General features: G+C 39.8%; 1 protein-coding gene and 1 pseudogene across 6 annotated transcripts in view; one reads left to right on the top strand and one right to left on the bottom strand.

The window, feature by feature from the left end:
• Window positions 1-21,882, top strand: part of AMBRA1 (autophagy and beclin 1 regulator 1) — a 146,865-nt gene that overhangs the window by 37,722 nt on the left and 87,261 nt on the right. For 2 of the 6 annotated variants that reach the window (XM_016204042.2, XM_016204045.2), the window contains one exon: window positions 19,754-19,840. The exons of the other annotated variants lie outside the window; for them this stretch is intronic. In XM_016204042.2, coding sequence (XP_016059528.2) covers window positions 19,754-19,840 — 87 coding nt within the window. The remainder of the gene's footprint in view (window positions 1-19,753; window positions 19,841-21,882) is intronic. 6 annotated transcript variants of the gene reach the window in all.
• On the bottom strand, window positions 8,585-9,284 carry LOC148092049 (N-acylneuraminate-9-phosphatase pseudogene; annotated as a pseudogene).

Below are 21,882 nucleotides of genomic sequence, written 5' to 3'. Positions count from 1 at the left end.
TCAATCCCCAGTAGGAGGCGTGCAGGATGCAGCTGATCAGTGACTCTATCTTTTTTTTTTTTTTAAATATATCTTTATTGATTTTAGAGAGAGGAAAGGAGAGGGAGAGAGAGAGAGATAGAAACATCAATGATGAGAGAGTCATTGATCAAGCCCACAACCCGGCCATGTGCCCTGACCGGGAATTGAACCCCGATCGCCTAGATCCTAGGTTGACGCTCAACCGCTGATCCACGCCCGGCTGGGCAGTGACTCTCTTATCATTGATGTTTCTGTCTCTTTCCCTCTCTCCCTTCCTCTCTCTGAAATCAATATATATTAAAAAAAATAAAATTCCAACAAGTGGTAGATAAAATTGTGCTAAATCTTTCCCCGATAAATTGTTTCACCACTTCTTCTCTAGATAGGTAACAAGGCCTTAGGTCTGAAGTATTTAGTAAGATTGATTGTGTCCTGAGAACTGATTTCTTTTGATCTTTACCTGTTCCTTATGATAAAGATTGGGAGGACATTGATGGTTACAGCATAGAATTTGGCCTAAAACATAGAAGGTTAGAGTTGGAAACCCTTATTAGATTTCTAAGTTTTTTTTTAGACTTTTGTGATGGAATTGCTTTGGAGTTTGGAGCAATCTGAAGTCTCTTGAGGCTTCATAGGCCAACTAAGTTGTTTGATCCTTCAGCTCTCGTCACATGGGGATTCTCTAGGGAGCTTTTAGCAGAGACATCATTGATAGAAATAAATGGATATGTCTGCAGGGCTAGTTGTAGGTTCACAGAGGGAGAAGGCGACCTAGAAATTAGGAAGGCACCAGTTTTCTCAGCTTGATTATAATACAGACAGGGGTCTAACTTGAATAGTTTTTCTGTGCCCCTCACCTAACTGGTCTAAAATCCCTCCAAATTTCTTTGGATGGGGAGTATACACAATTTATTATTCAAAATCTAGCACAGCTGTCACCTTTCCTTTGTTAAACCTTCCCCACTGCTGCAAATAATCACTTCCTCTTCTTTGCCATGTGTGTACTAGATAAGGATTCTTCCTTATAATATGGACCCTTGACAGAAAAGTATGTTTCCCTTTCTGTCCGTTGAGCCTCTCTGAAGGCAGTGATTATGTCTATATCCCTATTATACCTAGAATACTGTCTGGCACATAATAGGTGCTCAGTAAATGGTAGTTGAATTGAATAAATGGGACTGAAATTACATCCCCTATGATCCAGTATGCAGTGCAAATCCTTTTTGTCTTTTTTTTAAAAAAAGGCCCTTTATTACATTATATCCTTTAGCCTTATAGAGAGTCGTTGCTCAATAAGTACTTGTTGAATAAATGAAGTGGCCTTACCTCGAGTATATGGAAGATACCTTCTATAACTTGAGCTCAGGTGACTTAGAACTTAATCCTCTGTTTCACTGTTGTGCCATGTTTCTAACTTGCGTACTGGTTGTCCTGAAGCCTGTAGTAAGCCTTATGCACTTGATCAGCTGTCCTTCATATTGGCTCCCACTGATGGACAGCTCAGGGCCTGCATGTTCCTTGAGTGCACCGGCATTGGATACAGCTTCATCTTGGGACTTTTTTGTTGGTCTTTGTCTTGACCTTTCAGTGCCACTAATAGTTCTGCCAGTCAGCGCTGTTGTTTTACTTTCTCTTTAAAGACTCTCCACAGTCTCAGTGATGGCATACTTGGTCTTGTTAAAGTCTTGATAAAGTCCAAATTAGATTCAAATAAATGAAATTAAGTGTGAAGGTTCTGTTTCCCATTGGTGCTTTATGTTTCTTGCAGTTTCTGTGGAAGCTTTCACTGAGTTTTCTTAGAAGTAGGGTGTTTTGGATTTGAGAAAGTGGGTGCTCATCTTTTTTGTTTTGGGGTTCATGCATTATTAGAATAAATCTTTTTTAGTTTTGAGATGATTTTAGGTTTTTTTTTTTTATCTGGTGGGGCAGAATCCTTATGTGAAGAGAGAGTTTTGCTTGTCTTCTAATTATGCCCCTAAAAAGTTGGAATTACTGTCTTTGGTATTCAGGTTACAATAAACCTTTTCTAGCTTTTGTGTTCTTACTCAGAAGTTTGGCGTTGGAGGGCAAAGAATAGGGAAGAGTCCTTTGTGAAATGGACAAATCATGACTTGTTCCTACTGGGAAAAGAGAGAAACCAGGTTTTAAGAAATCAAAAAGAAGACAAAGCTGATGGTGGAATTTAAGCAGCTTAGTTTTAAGAGAGATAAGGAAAGTTGGGGGAAGGTAAGCCCAGGCCTTAGAGGAGGAAGCTGAGTACCACCAAGAAGGGCCGCCCTCGCGTGAGCATCACTCTTACAATCCTGGGAATCTGGCTGGTGAAAAAGTTACTCTGATTGGTCAGTTTGTTTATTCATTCAGCTAACATATTTACTAAGCACCTACTGTGTATCAGATATGACTTAAGCACCAGCAATAAATCTCTTGTTCTAATAGGAGAAGGGTAAAAAATAAAATATCTAGGCCTCCAGGTGGTGATAATTCTATGAAGAAAATTATTTTAAAATGTAGGGGATGCTGGAGTGGAAGTTTGTAGTATTAAAAAGGGTCATCAGAGGGAGTCTTGATAAGGTGACAATGGAGTAGAGGCCTCAAGTAAGCAAGAGAGTGAACTCTGTAGGTATTGGGCGCAAGGGCATTCTAGACAGAGAGAAGAGCAAATGCAAATCCCTGAGACGCTTGGCTGGAGCAAAGGATGGAGTGATAGAGATGAAGCGAGAGAGGGAATGGGAACCTGATTATGCAGGGCCTTCTAGGCCATTTAAGGGATTTTTACCTCTTATTCTGAGTGATTTGGGAAGTCATGGGAAGTGGAATAGCATGATCTAATATTTTAAAAGGATTGCTGTGGCTGCTGATTGAGAGTAGACTGAAGAGGCTCTGCTAAATAGTGTAAACTGGGGTTAGGTCAACGTCACACTTTATGAAAAAAAATTTTTTACACACTTTTTAAATTAATTTGTGTCTTGAGAGGGCGGTGAAAACCAGAAGGTGGGAGTCAATGATTGTATCAGAGTTAGATAGGCCTTATATTTGCAGATGAAGAGTTGCTAAAGAAATAAAGCCTCTTAGTAGGCATATTATCTGCAAAAAGCTCTGCCACCACCACCCCCTTCCCGCCATGATGGCATGTTACTGGAAACTCTGTGGAAAGAAGAGGCTGAAAAATTTACAGTGAGCAGGGGGTCATAAATGGAAAATTTGAGGTGACTGATTTTTCTTCTTACAAAACTAATGCAAATTCAAGAATCTAAATGTTACAGAAATGTGTGATATATAAAGTGAATGTCCTCCACAGTGTTAACCACTGTTAACTATTTGTGTTAACTCCAGAACTTTTTCTATGCAAATAAAGACACATTTTTTTTCTTTATTTGTAAATATGGGATTGTACTAAATCTTCTGTCCATCTTTTTAAAAAATATATCTTTATTGTTTTCAGAGAGAGGAAGGGAGAGGGAGTGAGAGATAGAAACATCAATGGTGAGAGAGTCGTCATTGAGCGGCTGCCTCCTGCACGCCCCCTACTGGGGATTGAGCCCACAGCCTGGGCATGTGCCCTGACAGGGAATAGAACCGCCATCTACTGGATCGTAGGTCAATGCTCAGCCACTGAGCCAAGCCCGGCCGGGCTTCTGTCCATCATTTATTTATGCATTTCACTTACTATATTGGGACATTTTTCCATGTTGGCCTGTATAGATCTGTTACATTCTTTTAACAGTGGCATAGTATTCCAACAGTTGGATACACCATAATTAATTAATTTTACGTGTTCCCTGTTGGTAGGATCTGGATTGTTTCTGTTTTTTGTGTTCACAAACAAATGTGCAACATCTCTGTGTACTTGTGCAGCTGTTTCTAGAGAGGATGAATTTTTAGAAGTACAGTTGCTGGGGCCAAAGAGTATGAGCATTATTAATGATAAATGAAAAGCTAATTGTATAGTATTCATTATTACTAACTTGAGATGTGTATAATGGCCATTTCCTATTTCCTATTTATTTTAGTGAACATAACTTTATAGGTATTCATAATTTCATAGATTGGGACTTATATTGCAGTTGGGTTTTTTGTTGTTTTGTTGTTTTGCCTTCTCCCAAAGTTCTTAAGGTTCTCAGTTCTTAAGGTTCTAGCACTTAGTTTTTCAGGAATGTACTGTTCAAGATTGAGAAGGATTTCTGTTTTGTTAATTCTGAATATCTGCCACCTGGAAGTATTCATGTACTTCTCCCTCTTGTATGAGGGAGAAATAACATTAGTTCTACCTATCACGTTCTCTGCTTACTGACTGGGCTACATAGTCTTCTGGGTCTTATTAATTGAGTGTGAGAATCTAGGTATCTCTTGCCCCATCATAAGGCAGTAACATTTAGATATTTGGTTTATTTGTCTTTAGGGATAGCCAGAAAACCCATTTCTGTCTTTGGCAATATGAGGGTGAGGATAGGGTGGAAGAGAGGTACCGTTGTGATTAATGCTATACTCACTTTCCCTTGAGCCTTTTTGAACTCTAATCCCTAGTTATATCCTTTCTATCAAAGGTTGGCAAAGTTTTTCTGAGAAGGATAAGACAGTAAATACTTTAGGCGTTGTAGGCTATACAGTTTCTGTTGCAACTACTGAACTTTGCCCTTGAAGCATGAAAGCAGCCATAGACAATGTAAGTGAATGAGTGTGGCTATATGCCAATAAAACTTTATTTATAAACACATGCTATCTTCACATAATTTTCATGTGTCATGAAATAGTCTGTTTTTGATGTTTTTTAGTTATTTAAGAATATAAAAACCATTCTTAGCTTGTGGGCTGTGCAAAAACAGGCAGCAGGCCAGATTTGGCTGATAAGCAGTGGTTTACCAATCCTTGCTTTATGTGAACGTGATTTGGAAGAGAGTCAGGTGCTATAGTAACATAAGGCATTATGAAAGTGAGGGCCCAGAGGAGCTAGGTAGGGGGCTCCTCTCCCTCTACTGTACTTTGGCGTAGATACTCTAAGTATTGGCTCTTGAAAGATTATTTTGATGATTAAGAGCAGGCATAAGTGCTTAAAGAGTTTCTTGTTTCCTATGCTATCTGCCCTGAAGCAAGGTTTTCCAACCTTGCTCTGTATTTGTCTTGGGAATTGTTTGCAAGCTGGGGAGGATGTGTGCCTCCAGGTCCTCCAGGCAGTATGCTTGACAGGCAGCCCTTCCCCGACTGCAGGTCAAATGAAAGCCTGTTAGGCTGATCTAAATGATCCCTCATCATCCTCTTTCTGAGGCTGAATGGTGTAGAGCAGGCTGTGTGCTTTGTATACACACTGAGAACTTGAAAAGATGTAATCGCTTCTGTCAGCTCAGAGTGTTAGAGCGCTACAGGGACTACAGTGGTATCTATATGTGCTGGAAACACACTGGGAACAGTTTCCCATATACTCATTCTTCCCCCTTCAGATCGCCTTCTCTACTGTATTTACTCAAAGTAGTGCTCTACAGGGTGCATTGGAGGTTTTGCTAAGACAGTAACGCCAGGTGTATGGGGTTTTGTTTGCATAATGTATTTTGCTTTTTGTAATTGGCCCCAGCCCATTCGATCTGTGCAGGTAGCTTCCCTTCATCCACTTGGATTTCTTATATATTTATGTGTAGAGGGAAAATCCAGAACATCTTTCTTGGAAACACTCCTGAAAATGTGTTCATGTGCACAAATTTGGCTTTAGTGTGGGGGCCTGCTACATTAGCCCAGAGATTGCAAAATAACCTTCAGGTATGTTTGTTTGGCCCTCATAATGTTTCTAAGAAGTTCAGTTTTTTCCCACACAAATATAGATTTCTGGATTCTATTGAAAAAATTGGAAGGATCTGGCTTGCACTCTCACATAATAACAATCAGCAAGAGTTGAGTAGTTCTTACCCTTTACTCAATGCGTGGACTTTCTTTGTGCCTTTGTTTGCACTGGGTTGACTTTACACATTTATGTTTCCTACTTAATTCCAGTTCTGTGTTGGTTACCATCCCATTCGTTCAAGCAAAATGTGTTGATGGTTATGTGTATATTTACGCATATACTTAGGCAAGCATCTCCTAAGTGCCCTATCATTCGGCTCCACCAGGGGGAGGCACTGGACATTGCAGTACCCTCTCCTGTACCCATCTCTTCCTGACTAATTCATCCCCAAAGGGCTCCCCTCCTGCTGGAGGCTGACATGCTGACAGCCTCCTCACCTGAGAAGCTGCCTGACTTTTTAATAGCAACAATTAATAAACTCCTCCTCTGTTTCCAAAGAGGGAAAGTGGGGGTGCCAGGCTTTTTGCTGGCTGGGGTGCACTTTAGTGAGCAGATCTCTGTTATGTCAGGCTATGCACTATGAGAGCAGCCTTCCTTTAGTGATGAACTACGTGAAGTAAAACCTTGGAGAAGAATGCCTGCGCCTCTCCATGTGAGCAGAGGAGTGCCTTGGACAGAGGGGTGGGTTTCAGTGAAAAGGCTGCTTGATTTGGGTGTCACCTGACAGAAAATTAAAAATCATTTTAGAGCAGGAATAGGAATTTGTAATAATAAAGGAATCAAAGGCTGAAAGTTTGGCCTTGTCATAGAAAGAGAATTGCTGCTTGTTAACATTGTGCCCTTTTCCTTTGCTGCATCAGAGGGTTTGAGTGTCAAACTTTTTGCCTCTTTTACTTTTTTCCTGCCCTGCACATGTTCATGTACGTTTCTCAGTTTCTATCTCCCTAGATCACTTCACCTCAGCAAAATGGCTTTTATCCTTTCCTTTCTTTGTTCTGATGGCAAATGTAACCCATTTTGCATTTTTTTCTTTTCACTTTTTTGTCATTTTTAATTTTAAGGAATATTATTCTAAAACAAAAGCATTAATAAGATTATAGATCTATTTCAAGTTTTCTTAATATCTTCTGTAACATTCCACTTAGAAGGTAGAAAACCACAAAGTCCTTCCTTAAGGACAGGTGTAAATGGAAAGTAATATTGCATTATTGTACTGTATAGAATACAAACTGTGAAGACAAGGAAACTCAGTTATTTCATTTTCCATCCCCCAGATCACTTTTGTTGAAGAACTGTTCACTTAACATCCTGGGAGCTATCTTGTTGAGATCTGCCACTGGGATCTATGAGTGATGAACATTTTCCAGTTAGTGTAATGAATGGACACTGCCTACATCTACCTGTGGGGTAGCTAAAAGGACAAACCCTCAGTATCACACATCATCTATTAGAGAAATTGTGCACATAATTATTTTTCTGTCAAGATCCTTCAACTTAACAAATTTTAAATAGCTAAAATAGAATTGAGGTCACATGGTCACCATATCTGGAACTACAAGCACAGTCTGTTCACAAATGTTCAGCTTTATAGCAACAGCACCCTAGAACAGTCAATGGCACAGTCACATCTTTATAAATTAAGAGAAGTAAATACAACAGGGCTTTTGTACCATGGCAGAAAATTCTGTTCCTGGTAGTAGACAGGAACTAATTTGCTAAAGAAATAGGTTCATGGAGAGGCATATATTTCCCAAAATTTGAAAAACAGGAGACTTGAGGCAGATGATAACACCAAAAAGAGCCAGTCAAGTATTAAAATGGCATCCCGAAAAATGGTTCATAGCGAAACCTAATTTTCTATTAGTTTTCATCATATGGGTGAAACTATTCAGTCAGTAGAGACTAGGGTGGGGGTAGGGTGCCTGGTTAGGCTGCACCAAGACACTTCTCTGTTGTAGCCACGAAAGGAAGATGACTGGGGCTTGCACTGTCTGCAGCAAGACAGTCTAGTCCCCTCAACTCCATTGTGTGCCTGGGGAAAGGTAGTAAAAATACTTCTATAAGAGGTAAAGACTAACAGGAAACTACAAGCTTACTTAGGCAAGACATAATGATGTCATGGAAAAGGAGCACGACATGCTGATTTAACAGATTTTTTTTACTGGAGGATTCTCTTTATCATGTTTACACCATGGGAAAAATTGGAGCGCCCCCAAAAGGTAATGCAGGAAAGATTAAATTCATAAAAGAAAGTATACATTTAAAGTAGGCAAAAAAAATGGTGTATATATTTTTTCAAAAATACACAAAATAATCTCACTATGCAATGCCTTGATTTGCATGTGACTTAGTACTTATTTCATATTAACCAGATCTAGTTGTTCTGGTAAACCTCTACTACGGAAGTTTTTAAATGTCTATTTTTTAAAAATAATCTATTTTTAAGCCAGTACGTAAAACTTGTGTTTGTGCACTCATGAATAAACTATCCTGCTTGGGTATCTTCTTGGATCTAAGATGCTAAAAGATTAATAGAACAAAATTTTAAGAACCTCTAGTCACAGATAATATATTTCTAATAACAAATAATATATTTCTTCAAGTTTCTCACACTACTAAAAGTAACTTGTATTGATTTAGTCTAGATTTCCAGATATAAATACCAGTGAGTAGTTGGTTGGCTATTAAATCATTTGTAAAATTATTCTTAGAACTGAGTCATAGTATATGGAATGCCTTAACTTTTCTTAGTTCAAATCCTGTAAAATACATAACCGTGCTCTTTTATTTGCTTTAAGCTGACATACTGACCTTGCAGTCTATACTTTGTAAGAGAGCAGGTAACTCTAGCTCAGAAGAAACTATATAATGTGGCAAGGGCGATGATTTCAGTGGCACTATTTCATTTTTATTTATCCCGACTGTTGCTTTCAGCCCTGCATTGAGGAGGCCCCCTTGTATATAGGTTTCCAGTGTGTCACCAACCATCATCATACACAGTCCCCAGGGAGTACTCTGAGATCACAGCAGTAATAAGATATGGAAGGTGCTGGTTTCTCTTCTTTCTGTTTCCCACGTTCAACAGTAGCATCAAAATAGGACTGACAGGCATAAGCCTCAATCTTCTCCCTCTGGGTCTTTCTCCATTTGTTAATAAAAGGCAGACATCCTTTTGAAGTTCAGTGAGCATGGCTTTGACATCTTCTGCTAGTGTCATGTGCTGTAAATGTGTAGATTTCCACAGAAAATAGCATCCTTCGGCCAATTTCCTATGAGCTGTACCTCCCTTTGTTTCTTGAATTGCCTCTTCAAAGTGTGAAGATCAGTAATGCATGTATTAAGAAGGATGAAAACATTCCTTACTAAGTTTAACTTGAACTTTGTCACAAATTATTTCTGCCTCTCTTTTTTAATGGTGTTTTCTGTTCGCCTGGGCCCTGTCAATGAGTATTTTGTCCAGGTCAAAGAAAATGGACCCCATGCCTAGCCCCATCCCAGCTGCCAACCTGATGCATTCGCACATGCAGCAAATTTACCCTCTAACAATTTTTAAATGTACAGCATTGTTAAGTATATGCATACAGTTGTACAACAGAGCTCTAGAACTTTTGCTTTTTGCGTTAGTGAAACACTGTACTCATTGAACAATTCTTCATTTTCCTGCCCGCATCCCCTGGCAACCACCGTTCTGCTTTCCTTTTTTCTATGAGTTTGATTACTTTAGACACCTCGTGTAAGTGGAATCATGCCTAGGTCTTTTTTGCAATTGGCTTATTTCACTTAGCATAATATCTTCAAAGTTCATGTTGTATCATGTGGCAGGATTTTTTCTTTGAAAGCGGAATAATATTCCACTGTATGTATATACCACATAAAAATGTGAGGCACCTTGTAAAGGGAAGATAGCAAATGGCTATGGAGGTAGGGCTGGTACAAGTTACTGCCATTAGTCACTGCAGACACAGTGAGATTCTATTTTAGAAAGTTCAATAACACAAAAGTAGTTTGGTTCATAACAAGGGAATGGGGTATTATCTTCATTTTTCCTGCACTCTCTTGTAGTCGTTTGTGCAAAATAAACTGATCCTGTGTCTTGATAAGGAAGGGAACACAAATAGCTTTAATTTCCTAAATTCTAGGGCTACCTTCTGCATTGAGAGGGAGCCATACAGGGCAGAAATGTTTCAGAAAGAAGGAGAGCCTGAATGGCATAGAAAGGAAAGAGTAGCAAGTCTTTCTGAATTCACCTTGACCCTTCTGACCAATACCAAGATCTCGTGCTTTGGACGGACACTGTGACAAGTTTGCACTGAGTTTTATTGTTAAAGGTCTGTTTCCAAATGTATTGTTTGATGTTTTGCTTTGGTGTCCAGGGTTCCTTTGAGTACAGATATGATTATTTTAGGCTTGTAAACTAACTTCATGGACTTAGTTCTAATGCTACTGTTGTGACCACCTCAAAAGTTCTATAAGATCAGGAACTATTTCTTTCTTCTACTGATATATAACAAACCACACAACAAAACTTAGTGACTAAAAATAACGACTTTATTATCTTTCATTATTCTTTGGGTAGACTGGGCTCAATTGGGAAGTTCTTCTGCTGGTCTTGCTTGAGGTCTCTGTAGAGTCATCTGGAGGCTCAGTTGGGACAGCTAGGCCTTTCTCCTTAATGTAGTCTCAGGGACTCCTCTCTTCATTGTGGCCTCTCCAGCAGACTTTTTACGTAGCAGTTTAGGGCTTCTAAAAGTGACAGTTCCGAGAGGAAAGAAATGGATAGGCCCAGAACTGGCACAGCTTGCCACATTCTCTTGGTTAAAGCAAATAACAGACTGGCCTAGATTCAATTTGGGAGGGAACCACACGTGGGCAAGAATACCAAGAAGTATGGTTTTTTGGGGTCCATCTTTGGAGACTAGCTACTACTACAGGTACCATATCTATTTTATATACTAACTTATACCCAAAAGTAGGCACTCAGTAAATATTTGTGGCTTGAGTCAGTGGTTGGGTAGACCAAAAAACAGATTGGTAGATGGATGACTGACTGCTCTTGTTGGTTTATTAGGGTGAAGCTCATGTGATTCAGAGGGCTCAGATACCCATGTTTATGCCTTTACAGTACTCATCCTTCAACACTTCTTTCTTTCTAAGAAACCACTTTTTTAGGCATAATGACTTGGGTGGCCAGAATGAATTATGATCCCTGTAGACACTTTGGGAGTTGTAACCCAAGGAAGGAAAAAGTAATCACTATTTATTGGACTGTGTGCTGGCTACAGTACTTTACATGTATTCTTACTTAATCATAATAACCTTGTGAAATAGGGATTTCTTTTTAAAACTGGACATTGAGGACAATGAACTTGCCCAAGGTCACATAGCTGGTGACATAAGCAATGAATTTAAATTGCAGTCTCATACTAAAGCTAAAGCACTTACTTGCCTCATTTATTATGTTATTCAGAATTTCTCTTGGTTAGGAACAGACCATTAAGATATTATCAGAGGATTTCTCAATAGCAGTACTTTAACATTTGGAGCTGGATAATTCTTTATTGTGGGAGGCTGTTCTATGCATTGTAGGAGGTTTAGCAGCACCCCTGGCCTTTACCCACTAGGTGCCAGTGTACTCCCTCCACCCAGTTGCAACAACCAAAAATGTCTTTAGACATTGTCATATGTCCCCTGGGGAAACTCCTTCTGTTGAAAACCACTGATAAGTTATTTCATGATTTGCTGTCCTTTGGTTTTGCTGTTTCTTTAGTATTACATCTCACAAGGAACTGGCAGTGGCTTCAAAACATTCTTATCCTTATAATAGTTATAATAGTCCTGCCTGATTCTGATGGTCTTGAGTCATACCTTTCTTCCATTGCCTGTCTCCTTTTTTGCCTTGTCTTTTTGCTTTTGTCTGTGATTCCTCTAAGTCAAATTCAGCTGCATAAAGTAGTGTTTGTAAGGACTTCTTACACAGGTATCGATTCAGCAGGCATTCAGATCTCTGAAATTATAACCATTACTGCTAGTGAAAAGAAGGCAATTTACTTTCTAATTATAGTAGAGGGGGGAAATGCATAAATATTTAGCAAGCTGGGAATTAAATGGCTTCCAGGATCCACAGAGTTAATCTTAACGGTGGTATTGATTGACATCTGGAGGATGTTAATGTGAGATTCTTTTGGGGAATGGGGGAGGAGAGTGGAAATTGCAGTTTCTCTACTAATTGTACTTTAGGTGTCATTTATGACAATTTCATGTTGTCTAGACAGAGGGAAATGGTAGAGAAATTATTCCATTGGAGTCAAATGCTGAGTCCAGAAGGAATCAAGAAGGTTTCTGAAGTCAGGATCAGGGTGAAAAGGCAAGTAGTATACTCCCAGAGGTGAAGTGAAAATCGGCACTAAAGGAAGCAGTCCAGAATGAACCCAGGGTGTAAGAAAGTGAGTGAACGCTGAGCTTTGTGTTAGCTCCAGGGCTAATAGTGGATTGTTTGGGGTCCCGGCTGGAGTCTCTGTCCTCTTGTCTATTTCTGTAGACTCCAGAAACCTCATTACTGGAACAGACATGAGCCAGGCAGGCCGCTTCTGGGCCTCTGGTTAATAAGTGCCCCAGCCCACTCTGCATTCCTTTTCCTCCTTCTTGTAGGGCTTCATTTATGAGCTCTGCCCTTCTGATGTTGGCTCTAAGGTTTAGCTCGTATTATAGCACATAGTGTTTGCAATATACCAGGGTCAGTGGCCTGTCACTCAGAGCAGATGTCTTTGGTCAAGGGTTTTTAAAAATTTAGATCAGGAACATGGATGTGAAAAATAACCTAAGAAGAAATGTACAGGCTTGCAGCTATTGAACAATAAATGATTCTGCCAATAAATTCTTTGTACACTCAGTGGGCCTAGAGATAGACTTTTTTGGAATTGTCTATTCTGAATAAAATTACCTGAGAATTCAGGATTATTGAATTCTGTAAATCTCTTCTTGATTGGGGGGGCAGTCAATCCGGTTGCACCACCTCTTAATTAAAGTCTAAACCCATATATCACAGCTGCTGTTTGTGGGGGGGATATGTGCATGTGAGTATCAGAACTAGCTGTGGAACTTGTCATTGATACGTTCTTACTCAATGTCTGGCGAAAAAATTCTAACCTAAATCTCTAGTTGAAAAAAAAAGCCTGTGGTTTGTGAGCAGACCACCCAATTTTCCCAGAGAAAATGGATTTGGAGGAAGAGCAAACATGTCCATGTAGATCACCTTGGGCCTTTGAAGTTCAGATGCTGACAAATGTGAGTATTGTAGATTGAAGTTTCATAACTATAGTGCAATGTGTTAAGGATATACAGGAGCTAAGCATACTACCAGTCATTTTACAGTTGTATTAAAAATAACCACCCACCAAACAGTAGAGGGTCAGATGTTCCCCGAGGAATCTGGCTCACTTTTCAGGCAAGACTTTTGTAAAGCTAGATACACATTTGCACATTGCATAAGAATTCTGTTTCCAGCCTCTTCCTGTTTGGTATCTTTGATTATGTCCTGCTCTGCTGTTTCACCATCTATTGCGCATTACACAGAGGCATACATTAATGTTTTGTAAAGATATTTAAAGCTTTTCTGGTGTAAGGCACTGTTTTGAGCCCCATGGATTGTTTTGCTTGATGATAGTAAAATAAGGCCGATCCATTCAACGTGCACTGTGAGTTCTTCTGTAGTATGTCTTTTTTTTCCTGAGGTTAGCCTTTTAGGAGTGCCACCTTGCCTTGGTCTACCCCATAGCAGAGGGTCAGGAATTGCCTGCCAGGCTCTGCTGGCAACTGCATCATGTGCTACAAGTGTGCACCCCTAGAAACTGCGGGGAGGGGGGCTGCAGCAATCATGAGTGCCTATCGTTGGATAACTTAAACGATAATTGCCAGTGTGTGAAATGGGGAGGCTCTGGTGCCTCCGCTTTAAAGCAGAGATGTCAATTTGGAAATCATAATAGAGGTGTCGTTTCAGAACACACAATTATTTTTTTACTAAGAATTAGGGCTTGTCATCTCCCAGCCTAGGCATGCGCCAAGGCAGGGATCTGGAGTTTGCAGAGTGAGATTTAGAAATGCAGAAGGCAAGAGTGCATCCTGGTTTCTTCGGCCTCCTGCGTCTTCGCCCCCCTGAAAACTGCTCTCTTTCTCTTGTGAGGTCTCTTTTGGCAATACACTGTCCAGGAGTATCAGTGGTAGCTTCCCAAGCAGGTAGCCAGCCTCTCACTTTATGATTTAATAAGCCTCCCAGGGACCCGGCTGTTGCTACATCTTTCAAACAACTATATCAACACTTACTTTAACCTGAGCGGCTTAAGTGACCAGAGGGGTGAAGGGTGATGTAAGCAGTTTCTGAAAACCTTGTTCCTTCAGGAATTTTAGTGTGAGTTTTTGGACATGTAGTAGCTTATGAAAGTCACGGGGTGAGCGAGGGGCAAGCAGATGTGCCTTCCTTATTCTTCCAAATCTACTTGGGCCTGCTGATTTATTCTCAGATATGTACCGGTCTCCTATTATGTGTTAATCAGGATGTGAAAAAAAATTTTTTTTAATCCTCACCAGAAGATATTTTTTCCATTGCTTTTCAGAGAGAGTGGAGGGTGGGGGGAGAGAAACACCGATTGGTTGCCTCCCGCACGCACTGTGACCGAGGCGGGGAATTGAGCCTGCAACCAAGATACATGCCCTTGGCCGGAATCAAACCCAGGACCCGTCAGTCTGTGGGTGGACGCTCTAACCACTGAGCAAAACCAGCTAGAGCAATTAGGATGTGAATTTTCACGGAGATAAAAAGATGACTTGGACCCAGTACCTGCTTTCATGTAGCTTGTAGTTCAGTAGCAGAGATAAGACACAAGTAAATGCAGTACAAGGTGACTTGGGAGAAGGTCTTTTAAGAGAGGTTTCAAAATGTTATAGGGTATTAGGGAAGAGAGGGTTAATTTCCGGCTGGCAGAGTCAGGTATTTGAGCTGTGGAGGATTTTTATATGTAGAGCTGGGGAACTTTCCAGAAAGAAGAAACAGCCAAGCAAAATACATAGATAGATAGTGAGGGTGTTGAGTTTAGTGAGAGCAATGGTTCCCAAAGTGTGGCCTGGGATCCCTAAAGTCAGAACTAAAATGCTATTGTTCTTTGTCTTTTTCATTCTCATTCTTTCATGAGTTTCACTGGAGTTTTCTAGAGGCTACATGATGTGTAATGAGGTTATTAGTATGAGGGCTAATGAACTGTATGTTTGTGTATTAAAATGTTCTGTTTTAATTTCAAATATAGTCAGTATTGATAGATAAAATCATATAAACAAAAGCTCTTTGGAGTCCTCAATAATTTTAAAGAGGGTTAAAGGAGTTCTGAGACCAAAAACTTTGAAAACCACTGGGCTAGAGCATACAGTATATCCAGAAGGAATGAGAAATTTGGCTGCACATCTTTAGATGCCAGGCTGAGGAACTGGATTTTATTTCCTATATAGAAGAGTGCTATTAGTTTGGGTTTGGCTCCTCTGAACTGAAATAGCAGATGTCACCCAGACATCAAAGCCAGGCTGGGAAATTACTCTTTATCATGGGGCACCATTGGCCTCTTAGCTTCTAGGCGCAGGCTTTTCATGTTAGTATAGGTCACAGAGCTTTGGCAATTGTTTGTTTCCAGTGATTGGAGAAGATCTGAACGTGTTCGTTGGCTTTAGTATGTTGATTTTTCTCTGTGATCTGACAACTAGTTAAAGTAATATCTTCAGGATAACATTGTTTAGTAAGGAAGACTTGTCACTGGTTTGTTTATTTTATCTAGACTAGTACCCAAACTTTCTGCTCCTCAACCCTGATGTTCACTGAGTGTGAAACAAAGGTTCTTTCCTTCTGGATGACCCATCTCATCTGCCCCGACAGCACTGTTCTTTTTCAGAGCTTTCTTCCACTGTTTTTTACTGTTTTCCTAAACATCAAAGGATACAGCTGATTCGGGGAACCCCTTACACATATTCAAAGTATTAATCAGGGAAGAAAGAAATAGTATTCATTTAAAATTTTAGAAATTTCATAGCTTGAATTTTGTTCCTATTGACTTATGATTTTATCAGGGTGTAATAATTATTTCTGATAACTCTAGTGCATAATACTTTGATTTCAAGGTTTTGTTCTATTTCTTAGTGACTTCACCTTATCTTTCAAGGGATTTTATGTAAGCAGATATTTTAGAGCAGGGGTAGGCAAACTTTTTCTATAAAGGGCCAGGTAGTAAATATTTTAGGCCTGTTTCTATCAGCATTACTCAACTCTGCCTTGTTAGTTACAGGCAGCCGTAAATGAATGGATGTGGCTATCTTTGGAAAAAACTTTGTTTATAAAAACAGGCAACTGGCCCAGGGCCTGTAAGTGTAATTTATCAAACCTGTTAGAGCATTAGGGCAGCTTGCTATTTGAAGAAAACCTTTTGAATATGTGAGTAATTCTTTTGAAAATGAATAGTTTTCTCTTTAGTTTTCAGTTGTTTATTTTTAGATTTTGATTTTTGGATTTTTTAAATTTTTAAATAATTTTAGACTTGCAGAAAAGTTGCAAAAACAGTGCAAAGAATTCCCATGTACTCTTCATCCATGTTCCCTAAATATTAATATTTTACCTTTTTGCTTTATTCTTTTGCTTTGTCTATATATGAATATGATTATGTTTTTATATGTTTATGGTTTTTATATTTCCATTTTATATATTTGTGGTTATTATATTTTCTTAACTGTTGAATTTTTTTAGAGTAGTGTATAGTTTGATAGAACAGTGGACTCCAGACTTAAAAAAAAAAAATCTCTGTTAGTAAAAGTGTTTTGAGCAATCCATGTGTGTGTCATGCATTATGGTTATACATTATAAATAAAAAGTTCTAATATATTCTTCCTACTCTTAAGTGGATCAAAATAGTACAGCCCTGGTGTACCCCATTTGAGTACCACTGGTATAGAGAATTAACCTGGCAAACTTGTAAAGAAAAGTTTTGTTTGTTTTTTTCCTGTCAGAGCTTCTGTGACTCTTCAAAACATTTCTAAATTGAGATTATAGGTCAAAATGAGATGGTAGCTTCAAACTTGAACAGGCTTACCTGGGCCCTTCCTAAGGCCTACCTGATTCCACCTAACAAATTGGATGGTAGATGAGTGAAATTTGTATGGCCAGAGCAGAAAAGGCAGCCATCCAATTCCATTTTCTTGTGTCATTTTCCATTGAAGACTCTTTGCAAGAAGCTAACTTGGCGAAAAAGCTCTTTCTTTGGCGTTCCTAGGAGTGGGATGATGTTTACCTGTTTAGTAACTCTAGCTCTTTCTTTGTTCAACACCAGTTGGAAAAATTTTTTTTTTATTCCTCCAGGTAGTACTTGTGTTGTAGCTGTAGAGAACTTAATATTTCATCAGTGCTATGTGAGAGTGAGGGGTGTGTGCTAGTCATAGTAATTGGCTCTCCTGATTTTGTGTATTAGCAGTTAAAATGTCACGTATATATGACTTGCCAGTCCATTGTATTGCCTGGGGAGCAAATGGTGCCAACAGATCTGTAGTAAGTAGGCACAGGGGATGCATGTTCCAAAAGAACCTCATCAGGGGCTCCCCCGGAGACAAAGCCTAACATTTTGGTTTTACTCTGATTTGAAGAAGCCTTCTAGTTAAGATAGGAAGTTAGGATGGAAAATAGACTTTGCAGGATTGTAAAATGGAATCATTAAAATTGAAATGATCTAATTCAACTCTTCTAGTTCAAGACCCTCCTTTACAGGATTCCTAAAAAGTCATCTCATGTCTCTTAATACTCTCACTCCTTGGCATAGTAAAGGGTCAGATTGGCCTCCTAACTTAGGAGGATCATTTGCCAGGCAGAAATACTTATGAAGGATAAATGTTGGTCAGTTTGGAGGATGCTCCTTGCCAAAGGGTGCCTGTTTCCTAAGCAGCCATTTGTAGGATAACACGACAGGTACTCAGTGATGTTCAGGACTAACTTCTGAGCCCTTTGGGATGGAACAGCTCCGGGGTGTTCCAGGGTGGTCAGCTGCTCCCAGATCTTGCTTCTGTTCTTCAGCTCCCACCCAGTTCCTACAGAACTAATTTGTTAGTAATTAATAAGTATTATATAAGAGGGCATAAACATCCTGAATACTCTTCTCATAATTTCACTTTTCTTCTCCAGTCTGTTTACCTCTCATTGCCCCTCCCTCTCACAAACATTCTGTATTTCAGGACTCAAAGACATGCCATTATGTTATGTGCCCTGGGAAAGGAAAACAATCCTGCCAGTTAAACCCGTGTCACACTATTAGAAGATGCATTCACCTTCAGATACATTAAATGTGGGGAGAAAAGTGTATCTTAGAATTGATGAAACACAGATTTCTGCTGCTATAAACAGTGACATCACTGAAGATTCAGGTTTTCAACCAGAAAGATGTATTTTATTGCTTTCTCTTCCTCACTGCCTACATTGTATTCTCTCTTCAGTGATAGGGTGGTTTAAAGTGTCTTAAGTGTGGGGATTATAGGCCTTGTCTAGGTAGGAAACATCATTTAACAGTTGGTTGTCCTGGGTGGGAAAGGTAGCAGGCCAGGTATCCAGGGCCTCTTCTCTACCTCTTCTCCAGGCTGTTAGAGGAAATGCTTCCATGAGCCAGTTGCTGGGATAAAGTGACTGCACATGACTGTACCTAAAGCCAGCTGGTTTTAATAACAGTGGATTGAATTAACTCAGTTGTAAAAGATTGGTAGCTGCTGTGTTTATTCTGTAGATCTGCTTTAAAGAAGAGTCTGGCAGGGAGCTGGAGACCTGTTCCTGGGAGAAACAGGCAAGATGCTGCCTGAGAGGAACACTGTGCATTTCTGAGACCATTTCCTTAGGAAGGTGTTCCGTGGCAGGAGCTTGATTGACTGCCAAGGCACATTTGTGTTGGGAAACAGTGTGGCAGACATGGCAAACCGGGGAGCCCCTGTACCACATTCATCAGATGTGTTTTTAACTGGCCCTTGTACAAAAAAGGGAAAAAATGTTTTAGCTAAAATGTAACAGTCAGGAGATTTTGTGCAAAAGTCCAGATTTCTGGCTACTCTTAAAAATTTGTCAGATCCAGCAATATTGAGCCCTAGCTTGGATTTACAGTGGATATATCTGCACTTTTACCTGGCAGGAGTCTGAAAGGTCCTATAGTATAGCATGGTGGTATGAAGCATTTTGGAATTGACAGGCCTTGCCTGGAGTCCTGGTGCTGTCACTTAATAGCTGTGTGCTACACAGCCCTTGTGATCTCATGTTTGTATATAATGCCTAACTTTCTAGGTTGTGGTGAGGTTTAAAGAAAATACATGAAAAGTGCTTAGTATTTCCCTGGCATCAATAAGAGCGCTCAATAAAATATGTGTATCACATATGATCAGTTGAACTTATGATTGGACTAGACTGTATAATTAGTGATTTTTGTCCGTTTTTAAGAGTCCCAGGAATTCTCTTTCTTACAGAAAAGGGTGTTGCAGAGTAGATGAGTAGAAGATAAGGGGATGTGGATTAGAATGGCATGGAGGGACTGAACACCAAGATAAATGTTGGCACTACATTGATAACTTCTGATATGCATAATTTTCCCCTTGTGTGTTGACCCTGATCTCCTATTTGTCGCCTAGAGGTACCGCAAATAGAAATAAGATCATGTCTCTGAAGTACTTGTTCATTTCTCACTGAAGAGTAGTGTTCTACATAATACAGTGGCCACATCCAGTGTGGGAGCTCTGTAGCTCTTCATTTATTTATGTCTCTAAGTACTTAGCTTGTAGGAAGGATGTAATCCCAGATAGCAGGTGTTAGGTAGCTGCAAAGGGGGATGTTATATATCTTTCCCCCATTTTCCCTTATGAATGACCTCTGAGTTGGTAATTGACAGGGATTATTGCCATCTTTTTAATCTCTGCTAGGAGGCTGCTGGAGTCTTCCCTCATTTCATTATCCCGTTATGATGGAGCAGGATCCAGAGAGCACCCAATTTACCCAGACCCAGCGAGGTAAGGCCAAAGTGAGAAATGGCACTAGGTGGGGGGAGGGGCTGCCCTTGGGGTTGCCAACTGTTGGACGCCCCATTTTGTGCCTCTCTGGTCCTGGTGCTCTTTTACTCTTGAGTTAAAGTTTTGAGACAGGTGGTTCAGGTGATTGGGAAGTATTGCAGGTAAGTGAACAGAACCTCTGGTGACAGAGTTATGACTGAGCTCTTGTCCTTTGGGGCTCATTTCTGTGAATGTGGCACTAGAGGAGGGACCTGAGGAGGCCACTGGCAGAGTCACAGGATAGATAGAATATATTCCTTCTCTTCGATCAGAGAGGCTATTGCCATTCAGATGGACAGCCAAAAGGGAAATAAAAGTTTTTATTAATAGGGAAATTACCTATAAATTCAAACAAACAAAGAATCCTTTTTGGTCTCATTTGAGAGAGAATTTAGAATATCAGAAAGCAGAAATCAAGCTCATTCAGTTGTTGAATTTTTTGGGACTATCTAAAGGAAGATGACTGACAAATAGAACTGAATATAATGAGTTGGAATTTTATTAAAGTGCTTGATTTACACTGATTAGAAGACATTTGAAAATTTCTTGAGATAAAAATTTCAAACGAGTTGAAGACCCGCCTTTACCTGATACTGGTAACTGAAGACCCAAGTTTTTGGGGTGTTTGAGCTGATGAACATTGATAGTGAGAAACCCTTTGGGATTGTCACGGCGGGACTTACTGAGTGTTAACGATCTAAAAGTGGAATAACTTGCACATTACTTAAGCAGTGTCAGAGCTCATTGTGAGGCTTCGCCAAAAGAAGAGAGTAATTTACGATGGTGGGGTTGGCAAGTTGATAAGTTAATGCAGGTCAGATAAAGCTAAATGAGCTCTGCTCTAGATTAAGAATTTCAAGTCTAGAAACCCTTTAGACCAGAAGAATCCAGGGGTGTCGACTGATTTTGTTGTTGCCACAGTCATATCATGATCCCGAGCGTTCTTTCTGAGACGTGAGTGAACGGGCCCGCGTCCTCTTCCTCCGTCACACCCAGAAATGGCCAATCCAGGGGTCAGGGAGCGTGGAGATTGGTGACTTCAAAACAGGTAGACAGCTTAGATGATGGCCAGAGCAAGGGTGCTTATGTTAGTCTGTAATCACGCTTGAAAGTAATAAGCCCTAAACAGGAAAAGGAATACTTTCGCATGAATCAAATACTCTGAAACACTGAGATAGAGAACTTCTTGCAGTTTCCTTTAGGACAGCAGTGGGAATCTCATCCCCAGAATTTTTAACCGGACAGTTTACCAGTGATTCTCAAAGACCATTACTTGCCCTCCTTTCATGTTATTTGTTCCTACTCAGATTTCTATCACAGAAAGTATCCTACTTTAGAGTGTTGGTGTTTTCACGTTTTCCCTTTGAACACAAAATAGGTGTTTGTGGAGGGGAAAGTATGCTTACTTGAAGAAAACGTGAGGATTTATTTAAACATTTAAATTTTTTACTTGGAACACTTCAGAGTTTGATGGATATCCAGCTTTTCAGTAGGAGGAGGATTGTTAGCTCATTACTGGTGGTTTCCTTTCTTTTTCTCCTAGATGCACCCTACACACACTATGTATAGGTCAGAGCCTTTGTGACACATCTCAACATTCAGATCCTTAGCTTCCCTCTGGATACCCAAAAAGACAAGGATAGGATGTATTTATAGTTAATAATTGTACCAAGGATCTTTTTCTTTTTTTTTTTTTAAATCATTGACGCATAGTTTTATAGCTTAGGGAATGCCTGTCCTATAGTGAAGTCAAACAGCTGGGGTTACCTAGTGCTGAGATTGTGCCCCTACATGAAAGCAATTTTTTAGTTATTGTCAGCGTCAGCATTATTTCTGCCTCTTTCACCAATAATGTGGTAACTTTGCCATTAGTTAGGGTTGATTATGAACTGAGGAATGAGTGTCCTAATGGTCACTTTTCGGAATCAATTCCAAAGTAACAATCTTTGCTCTCTTGAAACTTGTTTTGCATTCTTTTTAGTCTGATCGACTTGTGAATTTAA

Source organism: Miniopterus natalensis, chromosome 11 (assembly GCF_054644295.1).
Source record: "Miniopterus natalensis isolate mMinNat1 chromosome 11, mMinNat1.hap1, whole genome shotgun sequence".
Lineage (NCBI taxonomy): Eukaryota > Metazoa > Chordata > Mammalia > Chiroptera > Miniopteridae > Miniopterus > Miniopterus natalensis.
The sequence above is the reverse complement of the archived record's forward strand: the minus strand, read 5'-3'. Positions and strand labels throughout refer to the sequence as shown.